Source organism: Mustelus asterias, chromosome 23 (genome assembly GCF_964213995.1).
Source record: "Mustelus asterias chromosome 23, sMusAst1.hap1.1, whole genome shotgun sequence".
NCBI lineage: Eukaryota > Metazoa > Chordata > Chondrichthyes > Carcharhiniformes > Triakidae > Mustelus > Mustelus asterias.
In genome coordinates, this window is record NC_135823.1 from 72,661,972 (window position 1) to 72,688,284 (window position 26,313).

A 26,313-nucleotide genomic window follows, 5' to 3' on the forward strand; every position below is an offset into this window, starting at 1 on the left:
AAGGGAAATTAGAGATAGTGTCAGATTCAAGGAATCTGCCAGACTCCAAGTCTTCATGCATCAGTCGCTGAAAGTCAGCTTGCAGGTACAGCAGGCAGAAAAGGTGACAAATGATATGTTGGCCTTCATAGCGAGGGGATTTGAGTATAGGGATAGGGATGTTTTGCTGCAATTGTACAGGGCGTTGGTGAGGCCACACCTGGAGTATTGTGCGCAGTTTTGATGATCTGAGGAAGGATGTCCTTGCTATTGAGGGAGTACAGCGAAGGTTTACCAGGCTGATTCCTGGGATGTCAGATCTGTCATATGAGGGAACACTAAGTCGGTTAAGATCATATTCACTGGAGTTTAGAAGAGTGAGAGGGGATCTCATAGAAACTTATAAAATTCTAACAGGATTAGACAGGGTAGATTCAGAAAGAATGTTCCCAATGGTGGGGGGAGTCCAGAACTAGGGGTCATAGTTTGAGGATAAGGGGTAAAGGCCAATTTGCCACAAAAAGCAATAGGCCTGAGGATTGGGAGCAGTTTAAAATTTAGCAAAGAAGGACCTAGCAATTAAGGGAAAAAGAGAGTATGAAAATAAGCTAATGGGGAACATAAAAACTGACTGTAAAAGTTTCTATAGATATGCAAAGAGAAAAAGATTGACAAAAATGAATGTAGGCCCCTTACAGTCAGAAATGGGAGAATTCATAACGGGGAAGAAAGAAATGGCCGAGGAATTAAATTTGTATTTTGCTTCAGTCTTCACAAAGGAAAACATGAATAATGTACCAGAAGTGCGAAGAGAAACATGTTTTAGTGAGGAGCTGAAGGAAATCAGCATTAGTAGAGAAATATCATAGGCATGGAGGTTTACAGCATGGAAACAGGCCCTTCGGCCCAACTTGTCCATGCCGCCCTTTTTTTTTTAAAACCCCAAAGCTAGTCCCAATTGCCCGCATTTGGCCCATATCCCTCTATACCCATCTTACCCATGTAACTATCTAAATGCTTTTTAAAAGACAAAATTGTACCCCCCTCTACTACCACCTCTGGCAGGTTGTTCCAGACACTCACCACCCTGTGTGTGAAAAAATTGCTCCTCTGGACACTTTTGTATCTCTCCCCCCTCATCTTAAACCTATGCCCTCTAGTTTTAGGGAAATTGATGGGATTGAAGGTGGATAAATCTCCAGGTCCTGGTAATCTTCATCCCAGAGTACTTAAGGAAGTGACCCTGGAAATAGTAGATCCATTGGTGGTTATTTTCCAAAATTCTTTAGACTCTGGAATAGGTCCTACAGATTGGAGGGTAGCTAATGTAAGCCCACTATTCAAAAAGGGAGACAGTGAGAAAATAGGGAACTATAGACCAGTGAGCCTAACGTCGGTACTGGGGAAGTTGCTAGAGTCTATTATCAAGGATTTCATAACTCGGCATTTGGAAAGCAGTGGTATAATCAGACAAAGAAGGCATCGATTTACAAAAGGGAAATCGTGCTCGACGAATCTACTGGAATTTTCTGAGGATGTAACTAGTAGAGTTGACCAAGGAGAACCAGTGGATGCGGTTTATTTAGACTTTCGACAAGGTCTCACATAACAGACCACTATGTAAAGTTAAAGCACATGGAATAGCAGGTAATGTCTTGAGATGGATAGAAAGCTGGTTAGCAGATAGGAAGCAAAGAGTTGGCATAAATAGGTCTTTTTCTAATTGGCAGTCAGTGACTAGTGGCGTTCCGCAGGGATCTGTGCTTGGACCCCAACTGTTCACATTATATATTAATGATTTGGAAGAGGGAATTGAATGTATTATCTCCAAATTTGCAGATGATACAAAGTTGGGTTGCAAGATGAACTGTGAGGAGGATGCAGAGATGCTTCAGCATGATTTGGACAGGCTGAATGTGTGGGCATGTGCATGGCAGATGCAATATAATGTGGATAAATGTGAGGTTATTCACTTTGGTACCAATAATAGGGGGCTAGATTATTACTTGAATGGGTGTAAATTGAGAGAGGTGGATACTTAACCATCTTGGAGTGAAGACTTGGAGTCTTCATGCATCAGTCGCTGAAAGTCAGCTTGCAGGTACAGCAGGCAGAAAAGGTGACAAATGATATGTTGGCCTTCATAGCGAGGGGATTTGAGTACAGGGATAGGGATGTTTTGCTGCAATTGTACAGGGCGTTGGTGAGGCCACACCTGGAGTATTGTGCGCAGTTTTGATGATCTGAGGAAGGATGTCCTTGCTATTGAGGGAGTACAGCGAAGGTTTACCAGGCTGATTCCTGGGATGTCAGATCTGTCATATGAGGGAACACTAAGTCGGTTAAGATCATATTCACTGGAGTTTAGAAGAGTGAGAGGGGATCTCATAGAAACTTATAAAATTCTAACAGGATTAGACAGGGTAGATTCAGAAAGAATGTTCCCAATGGTGGGGGGAGTCCAGAACTAGGGGTCATAGTTTGAGGATAAGGGGTAAACCTTTTGGAACTGAGGTGGGGAGAAATTTCTTCACCCAAAGGGCGGTGAATGTGTGGAATTCACTCCCACAGAAAGCAGTCGAGGCCAAAACATCTAATTTCAAGAAGAAATTAGATATAGCTCTTGGGGCTAAAGGGATCGAGGGATACGGGTGGAAGGGCGGGGGGGAGGGGGAGGGGGGGGGGGAGAGAAAGAGAGATCAGGATATTGAATTCAATGATCAGCCATGATCAAGATGAATGGTGGAACAGGCTCGAAGGGCCGAATGGCCTCCTCCTGCTTCTAGTTTCTATGTAAAAGCCCTTTCCCTGTTTCTATTGTTTGGTCGGAGTGGACACTTGTTAACAAGCAGAATGCAGGAGTTATTTATAGCATGTACAGGCTGCCACAAAGAATAGGACTTGTGGTTACATTTTATCAGCTTCTTCCAATTGAATAAACTGATGGGTGGCACAGTGGTTAGCACTGCTGCCTCACAGCACCAGGGACCTGGGTTCAATTCCGGCCTCAGGTCACTGTGGGGAGTCTGCACGTTCTCCCCGTGTTTGCATGGGTTTCCTCGAGGTGCTCTGGTTTCCTCCCACAGTTTAAAGATGTTCGGGTTAGGTTGATTGGCTATGCTAAATTGGCCCGTGTCAGGGGGATTCGCTGGGTAAATAAGTGGGGTTACAATGATAGCGTGGGATTGTGATCGGTGTAGACTCGATGGGCTGAATGGCCTCCTTCTGCACTGTAGGATTCTATGGAATTTATTATGCAGCATTTTCTATTTGGCAAGTTACTCTTCTCAAATAATAATCAGCTAAAGTTGGATTTGTACTCTAAATCTACCTTTTTAATCTGAAATCTAGACAAAACAATTTAAACAATAGCCGTCGAACTCCATTGTCACCGTTCCACCCAGCCCCAAAATACTGACTATGCAAATTATCCAGGTGGCTGGAAGAATGAAGGAAGCTGCTCTGAAACAAAGGTAGCAACATTACACTGTCCGCTAGCAAACTAACAGCACAAAAACTTTAATTAATGTTTATTTCTACTCAGTGTGTATCGGCATCCCCACATCTTAATTCAAATTGATATGATCAATGGCTCAGTCATCCAAACACCAGTGGTGGGAAAAACTAACTGTTCACAACACAGCCAAAGGTTGCGGAATGGCCACTCTGCAGCTGAGAGAGAGAGGCTGGAACTACAGGAGATGCAGAACAAGCTGCCAAGATGGTAGTGAGCCAGCCAGCTAGTCAGTGAGTGTTCTGTTCCCCAATCCTCTCAAGATGGCTTTAAATGCTTCAACAAAGATTCCCAAAAGGTAAAATAAACCGTATTTTCAATGCTGCATCACATTAAACTCACATCCTCAACTATAAAAATCATCTAGGAACCTGCACCACACACAGACAAAAAGATTACACAGGAGTGGAGTAAAAAGATGCCAGAGCATACAGGGATTCAATTATATATGAAATCTCATATTGGTGAATAAACAAATGGATGTTTAGTTTATTTAGTGTCACAAGTAGGCTTACATTAACACTGCAATGAAGTAAGTGTGAAAATCCCCCAGTCGCCACACTCCGGCACCTGTTCAGGTTAATGCACCCTAACCAGCACATCTTTGGACTGTAGGACAAAAGCGGAGCACCCGGAGGAAACCCATGCAGACACGGGGAGAATGTGCAGACTCCGCACAGTGACCCAAGCCAGGAATTAAACCCGGGTCCCTGGTGCTGTGAGGCAGCAGTACTAACCACAGTGCTCAACTGCCTTGTGAGAATAACCACAAGTTAATCAACTCATGAGATGCTACCTTGACTCAAGGTCTATCAAATTTTGCAACATGCAAACATAAGCCAAATTTTCTGGAAACAGCTTGCTTTTGTTTGTGGCATACTGACCCCAGCAGTCATGTTTTGGAATTGCAGGTCAAGTCCTTTAATAGTTTGAAGACACCACTTTATAATTTTAGTTATGTGCTTTAATGCATTTTCAAAAACAGTTTTCTCATAGATAGTGAAACATTAAATATTTGTGTAAGGATTCAACATTTAATTCCCTCATCACAAAGTAGAATCATAGAAACCCTACAGTGCAGGAGGCGGCCATTCGGCCCATCGAGTCTGCACCGACCACAATCCCACCCAGGTCCTACCCCCACATATTTACCCGCTAATCCCTCTAACCTACGCATCCCAGGACTCTAAGGGGCAATTTATAACCTGGCCAATCAACCCAACCTGCACATCTTTGGACTGTGGGAGGAAACCGGAGCACCCGGAGGAAACCCACGCAGACACGAGGAGAATGTGCAAACTCCACACAGACAGTGACCCGAGCCGGGAATCGAACCCGGGACCCTGGAGCTGTGAAGCAGCAGTGCTAACCACTGTGCTACCGTAGTATTGTTAGCTGCTCCACTCATTTGGCAAGACCACCAGCATCTTAATTATAACCAGGAATGCATTTATTTTTTCTCTCCAATTCTCTCACTCCCGAATATCTTCTTTGTTTTCAATGTCTACTCCTGCGGCATGGTGTTCCTCAGGACCTCTCCCTGAGTGATTCTTATTCACTAATGAGGAAATTTTTTTTTTTAATTCATCCATGGGACATGGGCGTCGCTGGCTGGCCAGCATTTATTGTCCATTCCTAATTGCCCGAGGGCAGTTGACGCATTGCTGTGCCTTTGGAGTCACATGTAGGCCAGACCAGGTAAGGACGGCAGATTTCCTTCCCTAAAAGGAACCAGATGGGTTTTTCGACAATCGACAATGGTTTCATGGTCATCAGCAGATTCTTAATTCCAGATATTTTTTACTGAATTCAAATTCCACCATCTGCTGTGGCAGGATTCGAACCTGGGTCCCCAGAACATTAGCTGAGTTTCTGGATTAATAGCCTAGCGATAACACCACTAGGCCATCGCCTGCCCAATTTGCAGTGATCACTAGTTAGTGATCAGGAGTTAGGGCTGTGGATCAAATTTCTCTCCCCCAACACAGGACAGAATTTCCCAGCCCTGCGGAGATGAGGCGGCTGGGGAAAAGTGTCAGTGCTGACTCACCGCCATGCTCCTCCCTCCTCATGCCTTTCCCAGCAGACAGTAATCCAGACAGCTGTATCTGCAATGTAATCAAGCGAGGAGGCATTTAAGTGATCTTTCCAGCAGCAGTGCAATATTTCCAGTGTTGTCTGGCTACGAGTGCCCCGCTGCCATGAATGCAGCCCAGTAAATGAAGCAGCGGCTGCACAACACCAGGTCAAGGCTAAGTTGCAACTGAAGGAGATTTAAATGTTTCCAGCAGAAATCAGGAGGAAAAAGGCAAGGTTATTGGCTTCCCAGCCTTGCATTTGAGAGTGGAATTCCTGTCGAGGAATATCTCTGATCCTCATGGCCCCAGCGAGATCGCAGCCACTTCCCTGACACTGATGGTGCCTCCAGTGCTTCCCTGCTGATGCTGCAGGGTGGACCTCAGCACCATTCCCACTGGTTACACACTGGGAGCTGCCGGCCGTCGTGGGGCTGTCTGCAGCTTTCATCTCCCAAACCCAAAGTGAGAGTGAGGAAGCAGGATAGTATCCATTGCCTCCCGCAAAATCTGGCGGAAAGCATGCTGCCACCTCATGTGGAAACAACTCCGTCACCATGTTCCCAGTGTGCTAGGAATAATTCAGCCAATAACTGCGGAAACCACAGCAGAGCTGTGATCAACAAATTGAGCAGAAACACGGAGCCTTTCCGGTTCCTGTGGCTCAGAGACAGTGGCCGGAGTTTTACCGATCCCAGGGCAGGCAAGGCTCACAGAACAGAATTCTCCGTTGGCCTCGCTCGAATGAGACTCGTAAAATCCCACCCATTCATGGAAAAAATCACCAGGGGATTGTGCAGATTCTTTTCCATGGTCCTCTAATTCACACTGGAATTTTAAACAGTGCTGGTGAACTGATCAAACAGGACAACTCTCCAACACTCAGGCAACCAGGGCATGTTGTACACACTCCCGGTTAAACAGTGTCTGCGAGCCTGGAAAATAGGCTCCCAGTGATACAGCGTACACACGCACACACTCTTCATTTCATCATTGAAAAGATTGTGGGACAAGTGCATACCACAATAAATTAAAACATTATCCTATTTTACCTATATACTGGTCATCTATATCACAGACTGTACAGAGTTCAATGATTTGACGGAGAAATGTTTAAATACGTTCAGATACGTAGATAGCAGCCTTGCACCCAGCTTGTATAACGTTCTTCAACAATGAATAAGCAGGAGCCTAAAAACACAAGAGAAAATAAATCAACACAGCTTTTCCCAATGTTTCTCATTTCCTTTTCTATCATCCCTCATGTTAGTCTCGGCTACTGAGCTTATTATGAAACTACCAGATTATTGTAAAGCACAAATAATGTTTCCTTCAAGTTTTATGTTCTAACCTATCTACGCTTCCAGATCCACAGCTACATGTTAACTGCTCTCTGAAAGAGCCTAGCAAGCCATTCCATTGGGCCACTTGGGATTGACAATAAATGCTAGTTTTGCCAACATGCACACACCCCATGAGAGAATAGGTCCGTTGTTCTGCAGCAACCTGCATTTGATCTTCAATTCAGAGCATTGATTGCAAAATGCCCCAGTGTGTTTTACCCACTGTCTGGAAGGTCAACAAACCTCTTCCATGGTCAACATCCAAATGACTCAAATATTTCTGGAAAATTGACAGCTGAATGTATTCAGTTGCCTTCACTCTCTTTAGGCTTTGCCTCATGTCTACACAGGTTGAAGCGCTATTTACCCCTAGGAGACAGGAGCGAGACCTACAAATCCAGACGCCTTTTATAAGACTTTCTTGCGTTACAAGAATTTACATTTATGATTCAAGAGGGCTGCCAGAGTCCCAGCAAAGCCCACTTCCACTTGAGGGGCTTTTACAGGATGTGGCTGTCACTGGCTGGCCAGCATTTATTGCCATCCCCAGTTGCCCTCCAGAAGGTGGTGGTGAGCTGTCTTCTTGAACTTCTGCTGTCTATTTGGTATAGATACACCCAGAGTGCTGTCAGGGAGGAAGTTCCAGGATTTTGACCCAGTGACAGTCCGAAGTCAGGATAATGAGTGGGAGGAAATTGCGGGTGCTCATGCTCCCAGGTATCTGCTGCAGTTGTCCTTCCAGATAGCAATGGTCATGAGTTTGGGAGGTGCTAAGGAGCCTAGGTAAGATGCTGCAATGCATGTTGTAGACGGTACACACTGCTATCACTGTGTGTTGCTGGTGGATGGAGTGGATGAAGTGCCAATCAAGTGGGCTGCTTTGTCCTGGATGGTGTTGAGCTTAAGTGTTGTTGGAGCCGCACTCATCCAGGCAAATGGAGAGTATTCCATCACACTTCTAATTTGTGCCTTGTAGTTGGTGGACAGGATTGGAGGAGCCAAGCTTCTCACTGCAGAATTCCCAGCCTCTGACCTGCTCTGCTAATCACAGTATTCATGTGGTTAGTTCAGTTTAGTTTCTGGTCAATGTTAACCCCTAGGATGTTGATAGTGGGGGATTCAAGGATAGTGATGTCACTATGTCAAGGGGAGATGGTTCGATTCTCTCTTGTTGGAGATGATCATTGCCTGGCACTTTAATGGCAAGTAACAATTGTGCCAAATATCAGTCCGAGCCTGAATGTTGCTGCACACGGACACTGATGGCTTCATCATCTGAGGATCACGAATGATACTGAACATGGTGCAATCATCAGCAAACATCCCCATTTCTAACTTATGATGCAAGGAAGGTCATTGATGAAGCAGCTGAAGATGTCTGAGCCGAGGACATTATCTGGAGGAACCCATGCAGTGATGTCCTGGAACAGACCTTCAACAACCACAGCCATTTTCCTTTGTGCCTGGAATGACAGCAGAGAGCCTATTCCCCCAACTCCCACTAATTTCAGTTTTGCCGAAGCTCCTTGATACAACTGGTCAAATGCTGCCTTGATGCAAGGGCAATCATTCTCCCCTCACTCTCGGGATTTCGCTCTTCGGTCCGTGCCTGGACCAAGAAGAGTACTTGATGACATTAGCAGTGTCTGTGACAGCTCTACGATCTCTATGGGTACAGTGTTACTAAAGTAATAGTAAGAAATTTGTACTTGATTTATATACAGCTCAATGCCAGCCTGTGCCAACAGTGCCCATATACTGCTTGATGGCAACATTCATTCAGTGTCATCCTCTTTCAGTACACCCCTAAAGGCAGCATTCAGTGCATCCGAGAGGAGATTGTACACACCATATATAGAAACCATGGGTATGAACTCACCTACGCCACTCAATGCACAGTCTATTACCCGCACGGGCACCCCCTGGGCTCATTGTACAGCACTAATGTTGGTTAAGATATAAACAATAGAAAAAGTCTGAGCCAGCAGCCTACCATTTCTGCATCATGTGCTAACCCGGTGTCATGATGTTCCATCTCTTCATCCCGGAATTTTTTTAAAACCTGAAATAAAGGTATAGTTATTCCTCCACAAGACCGTTTAACAAGACCAAACTATTCCTTATTGAACACAATGTGTAACAGCAGTCAAAATGTGAACACTACAAATTTACATCTCAGTACATTAACATCTTTATTTACAGACTATTAAACGCTGGTGCTCAGTCTTGATCAGGAAAATGTGTATTTAAATAAAGTACATTTATCTCTCGAGATTCTCCATGATGAAGCTCGACCAGTTTTTGCAGATGTTGTGTTTTCTGCACAGCCCTGCAGTGCTTTTGGAAAATTGAAATGATAGTGTTTACACATAATTAATCTCCCATTTTATAAACATACCAGGTTGATAAACTAAGATTCTCATAGCAATATATTATTAGCTCAGTTTTATATAATTACAAACATAGCTTACCCAAGTATAATATTGGCGCTATTACACCATGACTATGCAGTCAATATAAATCCATTTCAAAAGCATCTTGTTGCGAGATTCACAGTATATTTTAATGAATCATTAATCTGTGTACTGAACCCAGTCTATAAGGAGACAATTTTACATCACTTGTGCTTCCCACTGGGTGTTATATAATCCCAATCCAGTGCAAACACAGTTTCACAGCAATACGTTGCTGCTGATCTCAGTGTTAAATACAACTAAAAGTGTAATTCATATGCTGGCCGCTTCGTCCATGTGCATACGTTTAATTGTGATGCAAATGCCATAGAGAAAATAATTCTGAAAAGTAGCATTTTTGGTATTCAGATTCCACAGACCATACAAAGCTAAAGGAAAGCATTCCATGTGCTTTCTTTACTACCTTATCCACCTGTCTTGCCACCTTTAGGGACCTGTGGACATGCTCTCCAAGGTCTCCTATTCCTCAATCCCTCTCAATATCTTCCTGTTTATTGAGTATCCCCACGCTTTGTTTGCCCTCGCCCAAAACCGGCATCTCCACATCATGGCTGGTTTGCCCTCCCCAGATGCATTATCTCACACTTTTCCGGATTAAACTCCATTTGCCACTTCTCTGTCCCCTCAACCAAACCATTGACATCATTCTGGAGTCGACAGCTGTCCTCTCCATCATCAACTACATGCCCAATTTCTGTGTCATCTGCAAATTTCCCAATCATGCCTCACACATTTAAAGCTCAAATCATTAATATATACAACAAACACAAAGGTCCAAAAACTGAGCCCTGTGGGACACCACTGGAAAACATTTTCCTTTCACTAAAACATCCATTGACCATTCCCGTTTCCTGTCACTGAGCCAGGTTTGGATCCTGCTACTTTCCCCATATCACAGTATATCTCACTTTCCTGAGAAGTCTGCCATGTGGGTCCTTGTCAAATGCCTCAATGAAATCCAATAGACAATATCCACTGCACTACCTCATCAATCCTCCTGTTACTTCCTCAAAAAATTCTATTAAGTTAGTAAGACATGATTTTCCCCTAACAAAACGTTGATAAGGTCCCCCATGGTCGGCTTATGATGAAAGTAAGGAGGTGTGGGATAGAGGGAAAGTTGGCCGATTGGATAGGTAACTCGCTGTCTGATCGAAGACAGAGGGTGGTGGTCGATGGAAAATTTTCGGATTGGAGGCAGGTTGCTAGCGGAGTGCCACAGGGATCAGTGCTTGGTCCTCTGCGCTTTGTGATTTTTATTAATGACTTAGAGGAGGGGGCTGAAGGGTGGATCAGTAAATTTACTGATGATACCAAGATTGGTGGAGTAGTGGATGAGGTGGAGGGTTGTTGTAGGCTGCAAAGAGACATAGATAGGATGCAAAGCTGGGCTGAAAAATGGCAAATGGAGTTTAACCCTGATAAATGTGAGGTGATTCATTTTGGTAGGACTAATTTAAATGTGGATTACAGGGTCAAAGGTAGGGTTCTGAAGACTGTGGAGGAACAGAGAGATCTTGGGGTCCATATCCACAGATCTCTAAAGTTTGCCACTCAAGTGGATAGAGCTGTGAAGAAGGCCTATAGTGTGTTAGCTTTTATTAACAGGGGGTTGGAGTTTAAGAGCCGTGGGGTTATGCTGCAACTGAACAGGACCTTGGTGAGACCACATTTGGAATATTGTGTGCAGTTCTGGTCACCTCACTATAAGAAGGATGTGGAAGCGCTGGAAAGAGTGCAGAGGAGATTTACCAGGATGCTGCCTGGTTTGGAGGGTAGGTCTTATGAGGAAAGGTCGAGGGAGCTAGGGCTGTTCTCTCTGGAGCGGAGGAGGCTGAGGGGAGACTTAATAAAGGTTTATAAAATGATGAAGGGGATAGATCGAGTGAACGTTCAAAGACTATTTCCTCGGGTGGATGGAGCTATTACAAGGGGGCATAACTATAGGGTTCGTGGTGGGAGATATAGGAAGGATATCAGAGGTAGGTTCTTTACGCAGAGAGTGGTTGGGGTGTGGAATGGACTGCCTGCAGTGATAGTGGAGTCAGACACTTTAGGAACATTTAAGCGGTTATTGGATAGGCACATGGAGCACACCAGGATGATAGGGAGTGGGATAGCTTGATCTTGGTTTCAGATAAAGCTCGGCACAACATCGTGGGCCGAAGGGCCTGTTCTGTGCTGTACTGTTCTATGTTCTATATGTTCTAAAACCACACTGACTATCCCTGATCAGTCCCTGCCTAAGTGACAGTTGATCGTGGCCTATGCTTTGCACCGTTTTAAGGTAATGCTACAATATACCAATCCTCTGCTACCTCACCTGTGTCTAGTGAGGATTGGAAAATGATCCTCAGAGCATCCACTATTTTTTCCCTTGCTTCCATCAACAATCCAACTGGTTCTGGTAATTTATCCACTTTCAAGGATGCCAGTTCCTCCACTACCTCCTCTCTCATTATGCTTATTGTGTCTAATATTTCATACTCCTCTAACTAGAGGGTCTGAATCATCCCTCTGCTTTGTAACGATCGAGGCAAAGTACGCATCGAGAACCCTACCCATATCTTCAGCATCAACACGTAAATTACCACATACATGTCTGACGGACACTACCTTTACCTTATTTATTCTCTTGCTCTTAATATACTGGTGAAACATTTTTGAGTTTTCTTTGATCTTATCTGCCAATGCTTTTTCGTTTCTTAATTTCTTGTTTCACTTCATCCATGTACTTTCTATATTCCCTTAGGCCTTCTACAGTATTAAGCTCTCTTTTCTGCTTTACTTTACCCTGTGTGCTTCTGGATCAGCAGAGTGAGAGATTTGGTAGTATCAGCCTTCTTCTTTGTGGGGACATGTCTATGCTGCAGCCAGAGAACCTCGCTTTTGATTGGAACGCAGCTCATTACATTCAGCTAGTGTTTTATTTTAATCTCAGCATTGAAAACTTACCATGCTGGTTTGATGCAATCCAATAAAACTGTAACAACACAGCCAGTCCCAAAAGGATTGAAATTTTACACCGCACCAACTATTTATTTTTCTCTAATTGGCAAAGGAGGTGAGGTTCCATGGTTAAGGATGTAACTGCTAAGGGAATGGATATGTTTGTGTATTTCTGTTTCCGTGTTTTACCAGGAATGACTCTGGTCAGCTATAGCAGAGAACCACATGGAGTAAAACATCCTTATTTTGCCCTGACAAATGTGCCCCTACTCGAGACTCATTAAAAGCAATTCATGTACTGCTTCAAGTGTTACACTTCACATCCAGACTTACGGTCTTGCGATTTATTACTCTGTGTTCAACTGAAATCGCGATTGGAGATGTTGGCTACCCACTCTGCTACCAGTTCCCAAACTAGTTTTATTTCCTAATGCTCCAGTTAATTGAACAAGCAAAAACAGTGGCATGACAATCGCCCTTTCAAATGGATATTTTGTATTCTCAATTTACCTTCTGAAAACTCTGCGGTACTGTAATCCCTCTTGTTGCTTATGAACTAGCAACTACTCCCAGACCACCGGTCTCTACAAACAGGTGGACAGTGTTTTATTTCTCTCTTGCAACCAATACAGAGGACACCAATCACTGAAATCCCGGCGAAACACTGACACGCAAAGACTTAACCCCAGTTATCATGTTTCAGAGATGCTTCAGGTCACACAGAAATTATAGTAATTGTTATTTCTAATTTATTGACCTATATTCTAAATATCCAGAAATTGCTGCATCACCACTTGGTTTAGAAACTACTTATTTTGCATAATTTAAGAATCTGCCACATTTCAGTTTTTTTGTCAAAATTTCCCTTCAAGATTGAAAAGCCCCTGTTTTGCAGTTTGCCCTCATAACCCAGTTTGATAGAGAACAACTTTCTGGATCTTCTCTCTGCTGCTAGAGAAGGGATTGTCATATGAGGAGCAGTTGAGGAGTCTGGGTCTATACTGAATGGAGTTTAGAAGGATGAGGGGGGGTCTAATTAACTTACAGAATACGGAGGGGTTTAGATAGAGTGGACGTGGGAGAGACTAGAATTCGAGGGCACAACCTCAGGCTGAAGGGACGCTCCTTTAAAACTCAAGTGAGGAGGAATTATTTTTAGCCAGAGAGTGGTGAATCTGTGGAACATATTGCCACAGAAGGCTGTGGAGGCCAGGTCACTGAGTGGCTTTAAGACAGAGATGGGAACGTTCTTGATCAATAAGGGGATCAAGGGTTACGGGGAGAAGGTGGGAGAGTGAGGATGAGAATCATATCAGCCATGATTGAATAGTGGAACAGAATCGATGGGGTGAATGGCCTAATTCTGCTCCTATATCTTATGGTCTTATGCAGGCGGAGCTCCCTTTTTGACCAGTTTCTCACCAGCTCCTCCCTCCCAAATTACTGAAAAATGAACCTTGGAAACTGGATTCAAGAAACTTGGTAATCACAATTGAAGTATACGATAAATCTATGGAATTAGGCTGCTCTATTTCAAAGCAGTCAAGCTGTGGCAGTTCTTTGACTGATATCTAGTATTTAACAGTACACTATAATATAGAAACGTCTATGTTATTTTTCCAATACCAAGAATGCTCACTTCAAGTAATTCTTTGTATTTTTCTGGATCTTCTTCCATTAACACCCGGATCTGATTGTTGTAGTGTTGTGATATACTCTCTTCAACTGCTACTGTACAAGCCATGGCACCCTCTTTTCCTAAAAGAGCTGTTCCAGCACCTAGAAGAAAAGGTGGCAGAAGGCACCAATTTATAACCAAACATTTAGCATACATCATTTCAAGATCAGCACCCATTGGATATAATTCCATTCAAATAAAAATAACAGCACTGGATTTATTGGTTTGTAATGAGGTTTTTTTTGTCAGAAAATCAGAGTTACTTTGGGCGGCGCAGTGGTTAGCACTGCTGCCTCACAGCTCCAGGGACCTGGGTTCGATTCCTGGCTAGGGTCACTGTCTGTGTGGAGTTTGCACGTTCTCTCCGTGTCTGCGTGGGTTTCCTCCAGGTGCTCCGGTTTCCTCCCACATTCTGAAAGATATGCTGGTTAGGGTGCATTGACCTGAACAGGCGCCAGAATGTGGTGAGTAGGGGAATTTCGCAGTAACTTCATTGCAGTGTTAATGTAAGCCTTACATGCGACTAACAAAGAAATAAATATACTTTGGTTACTTTACCAAAGTAACCAAATATATTAAACTCCACTTTTAAAAATGGATTCTGGGACCATGTCAAACTGAGAAAAACACCTTCATTCCGAGCATAATGTTCTTTCTGAAGTTTATTCAATAACTAAGCGTGTAACAGGTGTTAGTCTTGTCTCTAATACTACACTGGATAAAAATTTCAAAATTTGCTTCACATAACTCGGAGGGGAGCTCGGGCAAAAGAAATGGCAACAATCCTTCAATCCAACCGACTGAAAAATGGTACTGGGGCTTCCTGGAAGATTCGGCACATTGTCGGTCATGACCATACAATCGAAACCAAGTTCAGAGTCACAACTATGGACAAAACTATTTGAAGGAAGTAAAAAATAATTTAATTTATAAATGTAATCATGTTGCTGTGAAATGTACATTTCTTTATTTTCTTTAATCCCTTATATTAGAAATAAAACGGTCAGTTATTGAGAGGAGAGGAATGTCAGATGAAGGAAACATGCAGAAAGCATGCTAATAACAAGGAAACTTGGTGCCAGACTACACAATGCAGATAGGCATGAAAGTCAGTTGTGAAGAGGACACAAGGGGTCTGCAAAGGGTTAGGTGACAGGGCAAACATTTGGCAGATGGAGTATAATGAGGGAAACTGTGAACTTGTCCACTTTGGCAGGAGTAAAAAAGTAGCATTTTATTTAAATAGAATGATGGTAAAGTGGAAACTGGGCGTCATGTTACAAGCAGCACAAGTTAGTATGTATGTACAGCAAGTGATTAAGAAAGCTGTTTATTAAGAGGAATTGAATATAAAAGCAGGAATGTTTCACCACAGTTGGACTTTAACCTGGTGTTGTGAGACTTCTTACTGTGCTTACCCCAGTCCAACGCCGGCATCTCCACATCATCACTACAGTTGTACAGGGTATAGCTGAGACCACACGTAGAGCACTGTGTACAGTTTTGGTCTCCTTACTTAAGGGATATAATTCCATTAGAAGCCGTTCCGAGAAGGTTCATTTGACTGATGGAATAAGGGAGTTAAGTTTATTTATTAGTGTCACAAGTAGGCTTACATTAACACTGCAATGAAGTTACTGTGAAAATCCCCTAGTCACCACACTCCGGCGCCTGTTCGGGTACACCGAGGGAGAATTTAGCACGGCCAATGCACCTAACCAGCACGTCTTTCAGACTATGGGAGGAAATCAGAGCACCCGGAGGAAACCCACGCAGACACGGGGAGAACGTGCAAACTCCACACAGACAGTGACCCAAGCCAGGAATTGAACCTGGGTCCCTGATTCCATGAGGCAGCAGCGCTAACCACTGTGCTGTCCAGGTTACCCTGTAAAGAAAGGTTGGACAAGTTGGGCCTGTATCCAGTGGAGTTTAGAAGAATGAAGTGATCGGATTGAAACATACAAGCTCTTGAAAGGACTTGACAGGATGGATGCTGAGGGGATGTTTCCCCTAGTGGGAGTGACTAAAAGTAAGGGACACAGTTTGAAGATGAGAAGATAAGACAGAGATAAGGAGATATTATTTCTCAGAAGGTTGAGAGGTTGTAGAACATACTCACTCAGAGAGTGGAGGCAGGGTCACTGAATACTTCTAGGGTTGAATTAGATAGATTCTTGATTGACAAGGGAGTCAAAGAGCATTGGGTCAGGAAAGAAAGTGGAGTTGAGGCCATGATCTGACTGAATGATAGAACTGGCTTGAGGGGCCGAATGGCCTATTCCTGATCCTTATGGTGATATATTCTCATTACAAAGTAACAGCTATTGTGCCCCACATTGAAAAAATCTACAGGAATAAATGGTACCACAGGTACCAGAATGCTTGCCAAAGCTCCACATCATTCAAGGCATATTCATTTACAACATAGAAGGTTCTGTGTGGAGCCCAACTTTCCCCTTCAGTCCCCATAGCCCTGCAAATACACATCCAATTTCCTTTCAAAATCAATGACTGTCTCTGTACCCAGTACCCTCCAGGGCAGAGAGGCCCAGGTCATTAACGCTTCTGTGTAAAACAAGGTCTTGCTCACATCCCCATTGCATCTCTTACCTGAAAGCTTATGTCTGGCTGCCCTGATCCCTAAACAATCAGTTAACAAGATCGATCTTTCCTCGTTTACCTCATCTAAAGATGTCATCACTTTGTACACCTCTATCCAATCTCCTCTCGATTTCCTTTGCTCCAAGAATAGTTCCAACTTTTCCAACCTAATCTTGGGGGAAAAAAAATTCCCCAACCATTCAGGTAACTCTCCTCTGCATCAAGAACCCTCACATCCTTCCTAAAATGGGCTGACAAGGTTGGATGCATTATTCTAGTTGGAGCCGAAACAAAGTTTGATGAAGTTTCAGTGTAACTACCCTGCTTCTATACTCAATACCTCTATTTATGAAACCCATAATCGCACTATGCCCTGCCACCCCCAAAGATCTAAGCACCTTAACCCCAGTCTCTGTTCCTGCACACATTTCAGAACTATGCACTAAATCTAAATCGTCTCCTTAATCCATTCTGCCAAAATTCATTGTCTCGCACTGCTCCACATGAAATCTCATTTGTCACTTGCCTGCTCACTCTCCTAGTGTATCAGGATGCATCATCCTCATCGTTGGAGTTCAATCCAGATAAATGCAAAGTGATGCATTTTGGTAGAACTAACGTAGGGAGGAGCTATACGATAAATGGCTGAACCATAAAGGGTGTAGATACGCAGAGGGACCTGGGTGTGCAAGTCCACAGATCCTTGAAGGTGACGTCACAGGTAGAGAAGGTGGTGAAGAAGGCATATGGCATGCTTGCCTTTATAGGACGGGGCATAGAGTATAAAAGTTGGGGTCTGATGTTGCAGATGTATAGAACGTTGGTTCGGCCGCATTTGGAATACTGCGTCCAGTTCTGGTCGCCACACTACCAGAAGGACGTGGAGGCTTTGGAGAGAGTACAGAGGAGGTTTACCAGGATGTTGCCTGGTATGGAGGGGCTGAGTTATGAGGAGAGATTGGGTAAACTGGGGTTGTTCTCACTGGAAAGACGGAGGATGAGGGGTGACCTAATAGAGGTGTATAAAATTATGAAAGGCATAGATAGGGTGAACGGTGGGAAGTTTTTTCCCAGGTCGGTGGTGACGTTCACGAGGGGTCATAGGTTCAAGGTGAGGCGGGGGGGAGGTTTAACACGGATATCAGAAGGACGTGTTTTACGCAGAGGGTGGTGGGGGCCTGGAATGCGCTGCCAAGCAAGGTGGTGGAAGCGGACACACTGGGAACGTTTAAGACTTATCTAGACAGCCATATGAACGGAGTGGGAATGGAGGGATACAAAAGAATGGCCTAGTTTGGACCAGGGAGCGGCGTGGGCATAGAGGGCCGAAGGGCCTGTTCCTGTGCTGTATTGTTCTTTGTTCGCCACTTCTAATGTACCTTTGGCATCACAGGCAAATTTTGAAATTCTACTCCATATTTCAAGATCCAAGTCATTTATATAGAGTAAAATAATCAGTGGTCATTGGGGGGCACAACTGTCCACCATCCTTCAGTCTGAAAGATAACCATGGGTGGCACAGTGGTCAGCACTGCTGTGTCACAGTGCCTGGTTCAATTCCTGCCTCGGGTGACTTGCCTTTGTGGTGGTTAGGCGGATTTGCCATGCTAAGTTGCCCCTTAGTATCTCAAGATGTGTAGGTGAGGGGGATTAGTGGGGTAAATTATGGGGTTATGGGGATAGGGCAGGGGCTGGGCCTGGGTCAGATGCTCTGTTGGGGAGTTGGCGCAGATTCGATGGGCTGAATAGCCTCCTTCTGCAGTGTAGGGATTCTATAATCAATTACTTTTTGTCCTTCAGACAATATTTTATCCAATTGGACAATGACCCTCCTATTGCATAAGTGTCAACTTTGCTAACCAGCCTTTTATCCCGTATTTTGTCAAATTCTTCCTTAAAATTCATTGAGACAGCATTCACTGCATTTCCTTCCACAACCTTCTCCGTTATATATTTAAACATTCAATTAGATTAGTCAAACATGATCAGACCCATGTGGGACCTCATTAATTTATTGAACGTATGATAAAAATTTTAAATATAGATAGATGTTTACCCAATACAAATCCGGCAACATTCCAGAAGGGTATTAGAAGGGTTGGCCGAACTCGGTGATTAACTATCAATTCATTGAATTTCTCCAGGTGTTCCTTTTCTTGATCCCACATTTGCTGTTAATACGAGGATTAATTTCAGTTAATTTACAGTAAAATAGATTGTGACTAATTTATAAACTTGCTGTTCTTTAAGGATATTTTTGGCTATGAAAAAGTCTCTAGTCCCCATTTTAAAATTAACATTTACATTTCAACTTTTCAAAAGTAAACAGAAAATCTTAATTTAGCTATCAAAATTAATTAAAAACCCGTTTAATGCAGTAACAGGTTTGTCCATTTACACAACTGGTTACGTCTCCATAGGAAAACACAATATTAACAATACAAATACATTTTGGTGCAAGTAATGTACCAGCTTCCAAAGTATAAGAAGTGTACGTGGAGTTGTTGCTTTGTTTTCTATCCTGCAACATTACTGTAATATTATTTTTCCAAAGTTTATTCCCCCATGAATTAAAGGCCAGAGAAAGGCAAATAAAGCGACTTTGATTTGATTTATTAGCAATGTATTAGCAGAGTGAAAAGTATCGTTTCTTGCGTGCTATACGGACAAAGCATACCATTCATAAAGAAAGGAGAGAGTGCAGAATGTAGCATTACAGTCATAGCTAGGATGTAGAGAAAAATCAACTTAATGCGAGGTTGGTCCATTCAAAAATCTGATGGCAGCAGGGAAGAAGCTGTTCTCGAGGTGACCTCAGACTTTTGTACCATTTTCCCAATGGAAGGTGGTGGAAAAGTATGTCTAGAATCCCTAATTATGCTGGCTGCTTTGCCGAGGCAGCAGGAAGTCAATGGATGGGAGGCTGGTTTGAGTGATGGACTGGGCTTCATTCACGATCTTTTGTAGTTTCTTGCAGTCTTGGACAGAGCAGGAGCCATACCAACCAGAAAGAATGCTTTCTATGGTGCATCTGTAAAGGTTGGAGAGTCATAGCTGACATGCCAAATTTCCTTAGTCTTCTGAGAAAGTAGATGCATTGGTGGGCTTTCTTAACTATAGTGTCGGCATGGGGGGGGGGGGGGGAGAGAAAGAGAGAAACAGGTTGTTGGTGACCTGGACACCTAAAAACTTGAAGCTCGCGAACATTTCTATTTTGTCCCCATCGATGTAGACAGGACAATGCCCTCCAATACGCTTCCTTAAGTCGGTGACTATCTCCTTCATTTTGTTGACATTGAAGGAGAGATTATTGTCACCACATCAGTTCATCAGAATCTCTATCCCTTTCCTGTACTCCATCTCACCATTGCTTGAGATCCGAACTACTATGGTAGTGTCATCAGCAAACCTGAAAATCGAATTGGAGGGGAATTTGGCCACACAGTCATAGGTGTATAAGGAGTATAGTAGTGGGCTGAGAACACAGCCTTGTGGGGCACTGATGTTGTGGATGATTGCGGGAGGAGGTGTTGTTGCCTATCCTTACTGATTGTGGTCTGTGGGTTAGAAAGTTCAGGATCCGATCAGAGGGAGGAGCCAAGGCCCAGGCCATGGAGTTTGGAGATGAGTTTCGCAGGAATAATGGTGTTGAAGGCTGAGCTGTAATCTATGAATACGAGTCTGACATAGGTGTCCTTGTTATCTCAGTGTTCCAGGGTTGAGTGCAGGGCCGGGGAGATGGCGTCTGAGGTGAACCTGATGCGGCGGTAGGCAAACTGTAGTGGATCCAGGCAATCCGGGAGGCTGGAATTGATTCGTGCCATGACTAACCTTTCAAAGCACTTCATAATGATGTATGTCAGCACCACCGGATGATAGTCATTAAGGTATCCTGCTTGGCTTTTCTTTGGTACCAGGATGATGGTTGTCTTTTTGAAGCAGATAGGGACCTCAGATTGTTGTAAAGAGAGGTTGAAGATGTCTGTGAATACCCCCGCCAGCTGATCCGTGCAAGATCTGAGTGCTCGTCCGGGTACCCCATCCGGGCCAGTCGCTTTCCGTGGGTTGACCTTCGAGAAAGCTGCTCTGACATCTGCAATGGCGACTCCAGATACAAGTTCATCCAGGGCTTCCAGGGTGGAGGGCACGCTCTCGCTGACATCGTGCTCAAAACAGGCGTAGAATGCATTGAGCTAATCGGGGAGGGGTGCATTGGAGGCGATTTTACATGCCTTCATCTTGTAGCCTGTTATGTCTTGCAGACCTTGCCATAGTCGGCAGGGGTCAGTGTGGCTAGCCTGGGACTCTAGCTTGGTCCGGTGCTGTCTTTTGGCATTTTTGATGGATCTCCTTAGATCGTATCTGGCTTTTTTGCATAGATCAGGATCACCTGGCTTGAACGCCTCAGATCTGGACTTCAGCAAGCAGTGGATATCCCTGTTCATCTATGGTTTCCGGTTGACAGATAGGTAAAGGTAAATGAAAGATACACAAAATCACAATAATCTTCATATCAGTAAAATTGGGTGGCACAGTGGTTAGCACTGCTACCTCACAACCTCACAGCACCAGGAGCCCGGGTTCAATTCCAGCCTTGGGAGACTGTTGGTGTGGGTTTCCTCCGAGTGTTCAAGCTTCCTCCCACACGCCAAAGATGTACAGGTTAGGTAGATTGGCTGTGCTACATTGCCCTAGTGTCTCAGTGTGTAGGTTAGGTGGATTAGTGGGGTAAATGCACTGGTTAAGGGAATGGGGCAGGTGATGACCCTGGGTAAGATGCTCTGTTGGAGAGTCACTGCAGACTCAATGGGCCGAATAGCCTCTCTCTGCACTGTAAGGATTCTATGATCTTTCATAAATGCTAATTATTTGTTACACTAATCTAATTCTCAAGTCTTTTTCCCTGCCATGTGATTGCACAAGGATAGAAAGATTGGACAGAGTAGTAAATTCAGGATATTCTAACTCAATGATCAATGCCACCTTGTATCCAATTACATTGCCTTCTGTTGACTTTGCAAATATATCAAATATCATGAATTTATCACTAATCGAGATGCAGTTTTCCAGTAAAATGCCTCACCCATGATAGACTTCTGAAACAGCCAGTAAGACAGGCACCTAGGCACTGCACCAAAGCCAATTATTGCTGACAATCTGAGCTTTAACCAATAGGAGAGGAAGGTTGAAATGTGTGAATCCAATGGGCCAATAGCAGAAGTTGGATTGTTGATCCCGCACAGTGAGGGGGTTGGTTAGCTCAGTTGGATAGATAGCTCGTGTGTGGTGCAGATCAGCAACAGAACAGGTTCAACCCTGCACCAGCCATGGTAGTTCATGGAAGACCGCTTCCTTGCCTTACACACCTGATGTGCAGTGGTGTTCCTCATAACCAGCTTTATGACCATAGGAACAGAGCAAGTGGAGCTGCTGGTGACTCCAAGCACAGGAAAATACCCTATCAGCATTCCGCAGGGACTGTTCCTGTCAGAATATCCTGGTCCACTCCTCTATCACATCCAACACTGTACTCCCTTCCCACACAACCATAGAAGGTGCAACACCTGCCCCTTTACCTCCTCCCTGCTCACCATCCAAGGGCACAAGCAGACTTTTCAGGTGAAGCAACGCTTCACATACACCTCCTTCAATCTGGTCTACTGCATTCACTGTTCCGAATGATGTGCACTCTACATCAGAGAGACCAAACGCAGACTGGGTGACAACTTTGCAGAACACCTTCGATCCGTCCACAAGCAGGACCCAGACCATACCATCACTTGTCATTTTACACTCCACCCTGCTCTCCTGTCCACATGTCCATGTTTGGCCTTTTGCAATGTTCCAGTGAAGCCCAATGTAAACTGGAGGAACAGCAGGGAGGTTTAAACTGATTCGGGGGGGGGGGAGGGATCCTGAGTAGTGGGGCTGAAAGTGAGGGATGCATGGATGGGGACTGCAATGCACGGCATTGCAGAGGTGGGGTGGAGCAGGGTTTGAAATGTGTATACTTCAATGCCAGGAGTATTCGCAATAAAGTGGGTGAACTTGCAGCGTGGATCAGTACCTGGGACTTCGATGTTGTGGCTATTTCAGAGACATGGATAGAGCAGGGGCAGGAATGGATGCTGCAGGTCCCGGGGTTCAAATGTTTTAGTCGAAGTAGGGAAGGAGGTAGAAGAGGGGGAGGGGTAGCATTATTGGTCAGAGATTGTATCACAGTGTCAGAGAGGAGGTTTGATGAGGACTTATCTGTTGAGGTAGTATGGGCGGAGATTAGAAATAGGAGAGGAGAGGTCACCCTGTTGGGAGTCTTTTATAGACCTCCTAAAAGTTCTAGAGAGGTTGAGGAAAGGATTGCGGAGTCAATCCTGCTTAGGAGTGAAAGTAATAGGGCAATTGTTATGGGGGATTTTAACTTGACTAATATTGACTGGAATTGTTATAGCTCTAGCTCGTTAGAGGGGTCAGTTTTTGTTCAAAGCGTGCAGGAAGGTTTTTTGACTCAGTATGTAGACAGGCCAACTAGAGGTGAGGCTATATTGGATCTGGTGCTGGGAAATGAGCCAGACCAGGTGCTAGACTTGGAAGTTGGTGTGCATTTTGGTGATAGTGACCACAATTCGGTTACGTTCACCTTAGTGATGGAAAGGGATAGGCATGAACCTCGGGCCAGTGGTTTTAGCTGGGGGAAGGGTAATTATGAGGCTATTAGGAGAGAATTAGGAAACATAGGTTGGACTAGGAGATTACAGGGACTGGGAACGTCCGACATGTGGAGTTTTTTCAAGGAGCAGCTACTGCGAGTCTGTGATAGGTATGTCCCTGTCAGGCAAGGAGGAATTGGTAGGGCTAGGGAACCGTGGTGCACCAAAAAAGTTTCTTTGTTGGTTAAAAAGAAAAAGGAGGCTTATGTTCGGATGAGACGTGAGCACTCGGGTAGTGCACTAGAAAGCTTTAGATTGGCTAAGAGGGAGTTGAAGAGCGAGCTTAGAAGGGCTAAAAGGGGACATGAGAAGACTTTGGCGGATAGGGTTAAAGAGAATCCTAAGGCGTTCTATAGGTATGTCAAGAACAGAAGGTTGGTTAGGGCAAGTTTAGGGCCAGTTATAGATGGCAGAGGGAAGTTATGTGTGGAACCGGAGGAGATTGGTGAAGCATTGAACCAATATTTCTCTTCGGTGTTCACGCAAGGGGACATGAATATAGCTGAGGAGGACACTGGGTTGCAAGGGAGTAGAATAGACAGTATTACAGTTGATAAGGAGGATGTGCAGGATATTCTGGAGGGTCTGAAAATAGATAAATCCCCTGGTCCGGATGGGATTTATCCAAGGATTCTCTGGGAGGCAAGAGAGGTGATTGCAGAGCCTCTGGCTCTGATCTTCAGGTCGTCGTTGGCCTCTGGTATGGTACCAGAAGATTGGAGGTTAGCGAATGTTGTCCCATTGTTTAAGAAGGGGAACAGAGACTTCCCCGGGAATTATAGACCGGTGAGTCTCACTTCTGTTGTCGGCAAGATGTTGGAAAAAATTATAAGGGATAGGATTTATAGTTATTTGGAGAGTAATGAATTGATAGGTGATAGTCAGCATGGTTTTGTGGCAGGTAGGTCGTGCCTTACTAACCTTATTGAGTTTTTTGAGAAAGTGACCAAGGAGGTGGATGGGGGCAAGGCAGTGGACGTGGTATATATGGATTTTAGTAAGGCGTTTGATAAGGTTCACCATGGTAGGCTTCTGCAGAAAATGCAGATGTATGGGATTGGGGGTGATCTAGGAAATTGGATCAGGAATTGGCTAGCGGATAGGAAACAGAGGGTGGTGGTTGATAGTAAATATTCATCATGGAGTGCGGTTACAAGTGGTGTACCTCAGGGATCTGTTTTGGGGCCACTGCTGTTTGTAATATTTATTAATGATCTGGATGAGGGTATAGTTGGGTGGATTAGCAAATTTGCTGATGACACCAAAGTCGGTGGTGTGGTAGACAGTGAGGAAGGGTGTCGTAGTTTGCAGGAAGACTTAGACAGGTTGCAAAGTTGGGCCGAGAGGTGGCGGATGGAGTTTAATGCGGAGAAGTGTGAGGTAATTCACTTTGGTAGGAATAACAGATGTGTTGAGTATAGGGCTAACGGGAGGACTTTGAATAGTGTGGAGGAGCAGAGGGATCTAGGTGTATGTGTGCATAGATCCCTGAAAGTTGGGAATCAAGTAGATAAGGTTGTTAAGAAGGCATATGGTGTCTTGGCGTTTATTGGTAGGGGGATTGAATTTAGGAGTCGTAGCGTTATGTTGCAACTGTACACAACTCTGGTGCGGCCGCACTTGGAGTACTGTGTGCAGTTCTGGTCCCCACATTACAGGAAGGATGTGGAGGCTTTGGAGAGGGTGCAGAGGAGGTTTACCAGGATGTTGCCTGGTATGGAGGGGAGATCCTATGAGGAGAGGCTGAGGGATTTGGGATTGTTTTCGCTGGAAAGGCGGCGGCTAAGAGGGGATCTTATTGAAACATATAAGATGATTAGAGGTTTAGATAGGGTGGATAGTGATAGCCTTTTTCCTCTGATGGAGAAATCCAGCACGAGGGGGCATGGCTTTAAATTGAGGGGGGGTAGTTATAGAACCGATGTCAGGGGTAGGTTCTTTACCCAGAGGGTGGTGAGGGATTGGAATGCCCTGCCAGCATCAGTAGTAAATGCGCCTAGTTTGGGGGCGTTTAAGAGATCCGTAGATAGGTTCATGGACGAAAAGAAATTGGTTTAGGTTGGAGGGTCACAGTTTTTTTTTTAACTGGTCGGTGCAACATCGTGGGCCGAAGGGCCTGTTCTGCGCTGTAATGTTCTATGTTCTATCAGCAGGTTAGTGGTTAAGTGCTGGTTAACAGCAGGTTAGTGGTTAAGTGCTGGTTATCAGCAGGTTAGTGGTTAAGTGCTGGTTAACAGCAGGTTAGTGGTTAAGTGCTGGTTAACAGCAGGTTAGTGGTTAAGTGCTGGTTAACACTAACCTGGATGACAGGCCCCACTGGGCTCTTCCCCAGCACCGCCATTTGCCCGGCATAGATCCGGTTCGCTCCAAACTCCCCGGCATGGTCCACCCGGATAATCCGCCCCAGCATGGCCCTCTCGGCCGCCTCGCTCAGATACCTGGCAGCCTGGACCCTCTGCAGGCCCAAACCGGGCCTGGCGCTTCGCAGCAACGAGCGGAAAGCAGCCGCCCCAATTCCAACACCGGCCCCCAGCCAGACCCGCGCCATTATCCCGGAGAGTGGGGGAGGGGAGAGCCCGGGGCATCCGGGACACACCGGGCCCCGCCCCTTCGACACTGCCACGCCCCTTCGACACCGCCACACCTCTTTCTGCTAGGCCACGCCCCTTCGGCACTGCCACAACCCTTTCTGCTAGGCCGCGCCCCTTCGCCATGGCCACGCCCTTTTCTTCTAGGACACGCCCCTTCGCTACGACCACAGCCCTTCGATGCAGCCACACCTCTTTCTGCTAGGCCACGCCTCTTCGAGACGGCCGTGCCCTTCAGATACGGCCACGCCCCTGTCTCCGAGGGCACCAATTCCTTGGCCCCTGCGCCAAGGACACGCCTCTTCCCCGAGGGCCACGCTCAGAACACGCCCCTTTCCTCTGGGCCCCGCCCTTTACCGGCTGCGCCGCCGCAGTGGACACATCTATCGAGCGCCACGCCCT

At 44.9% G+C, this 26,313-nt stretch overlaps 1 protein-coding gene across 2 annotated transcripts; it reads right to left on the reverse strand.

Annotated features, from left to right (window-relative positions):
* Positions 1-3,292: 3,292 nt before the first annotated feature.
* Positions 3,293-25,969, reverse strand: coq7 (coenzyme Q7 homolog, ubiquinone (yeast)). 2 transcript variants are annotated; one of them, XM_078240929.1, is made up of 5 exons: positions 25,623-25,969; positions 18,673-18,787; positions 13,974-14,113; positions 8,905-8,973; positions 3,293-6,759 (listed from the first exon to the last, which is right to left on the reverse strand). In XM_078240929.1, the coding sequence occupies exons 1-5, from the start codon at positions 25,869-25,871 to the stop codon at positions 6,682-6,684; spliced, it is 651 nt and encodes a 216-aa protein (XP_078097055.1). In that variant the 5' UTR covers positions 25,872-25,969; the 3' UTR covers positions 3,293-6,681. The 2 variants fall into 2 exon arrangements, with proteins under 2 accessions (XP_078097055.1, XP_078097056.1); XM_078240930.1 differs by lacking the exon at positions 18,673-18,787 and having other exon boundaries at positions 25,623-25,935.
* Between the last annotated feature and the right edge of the window lie 344 nt (positions 25,970-26,313).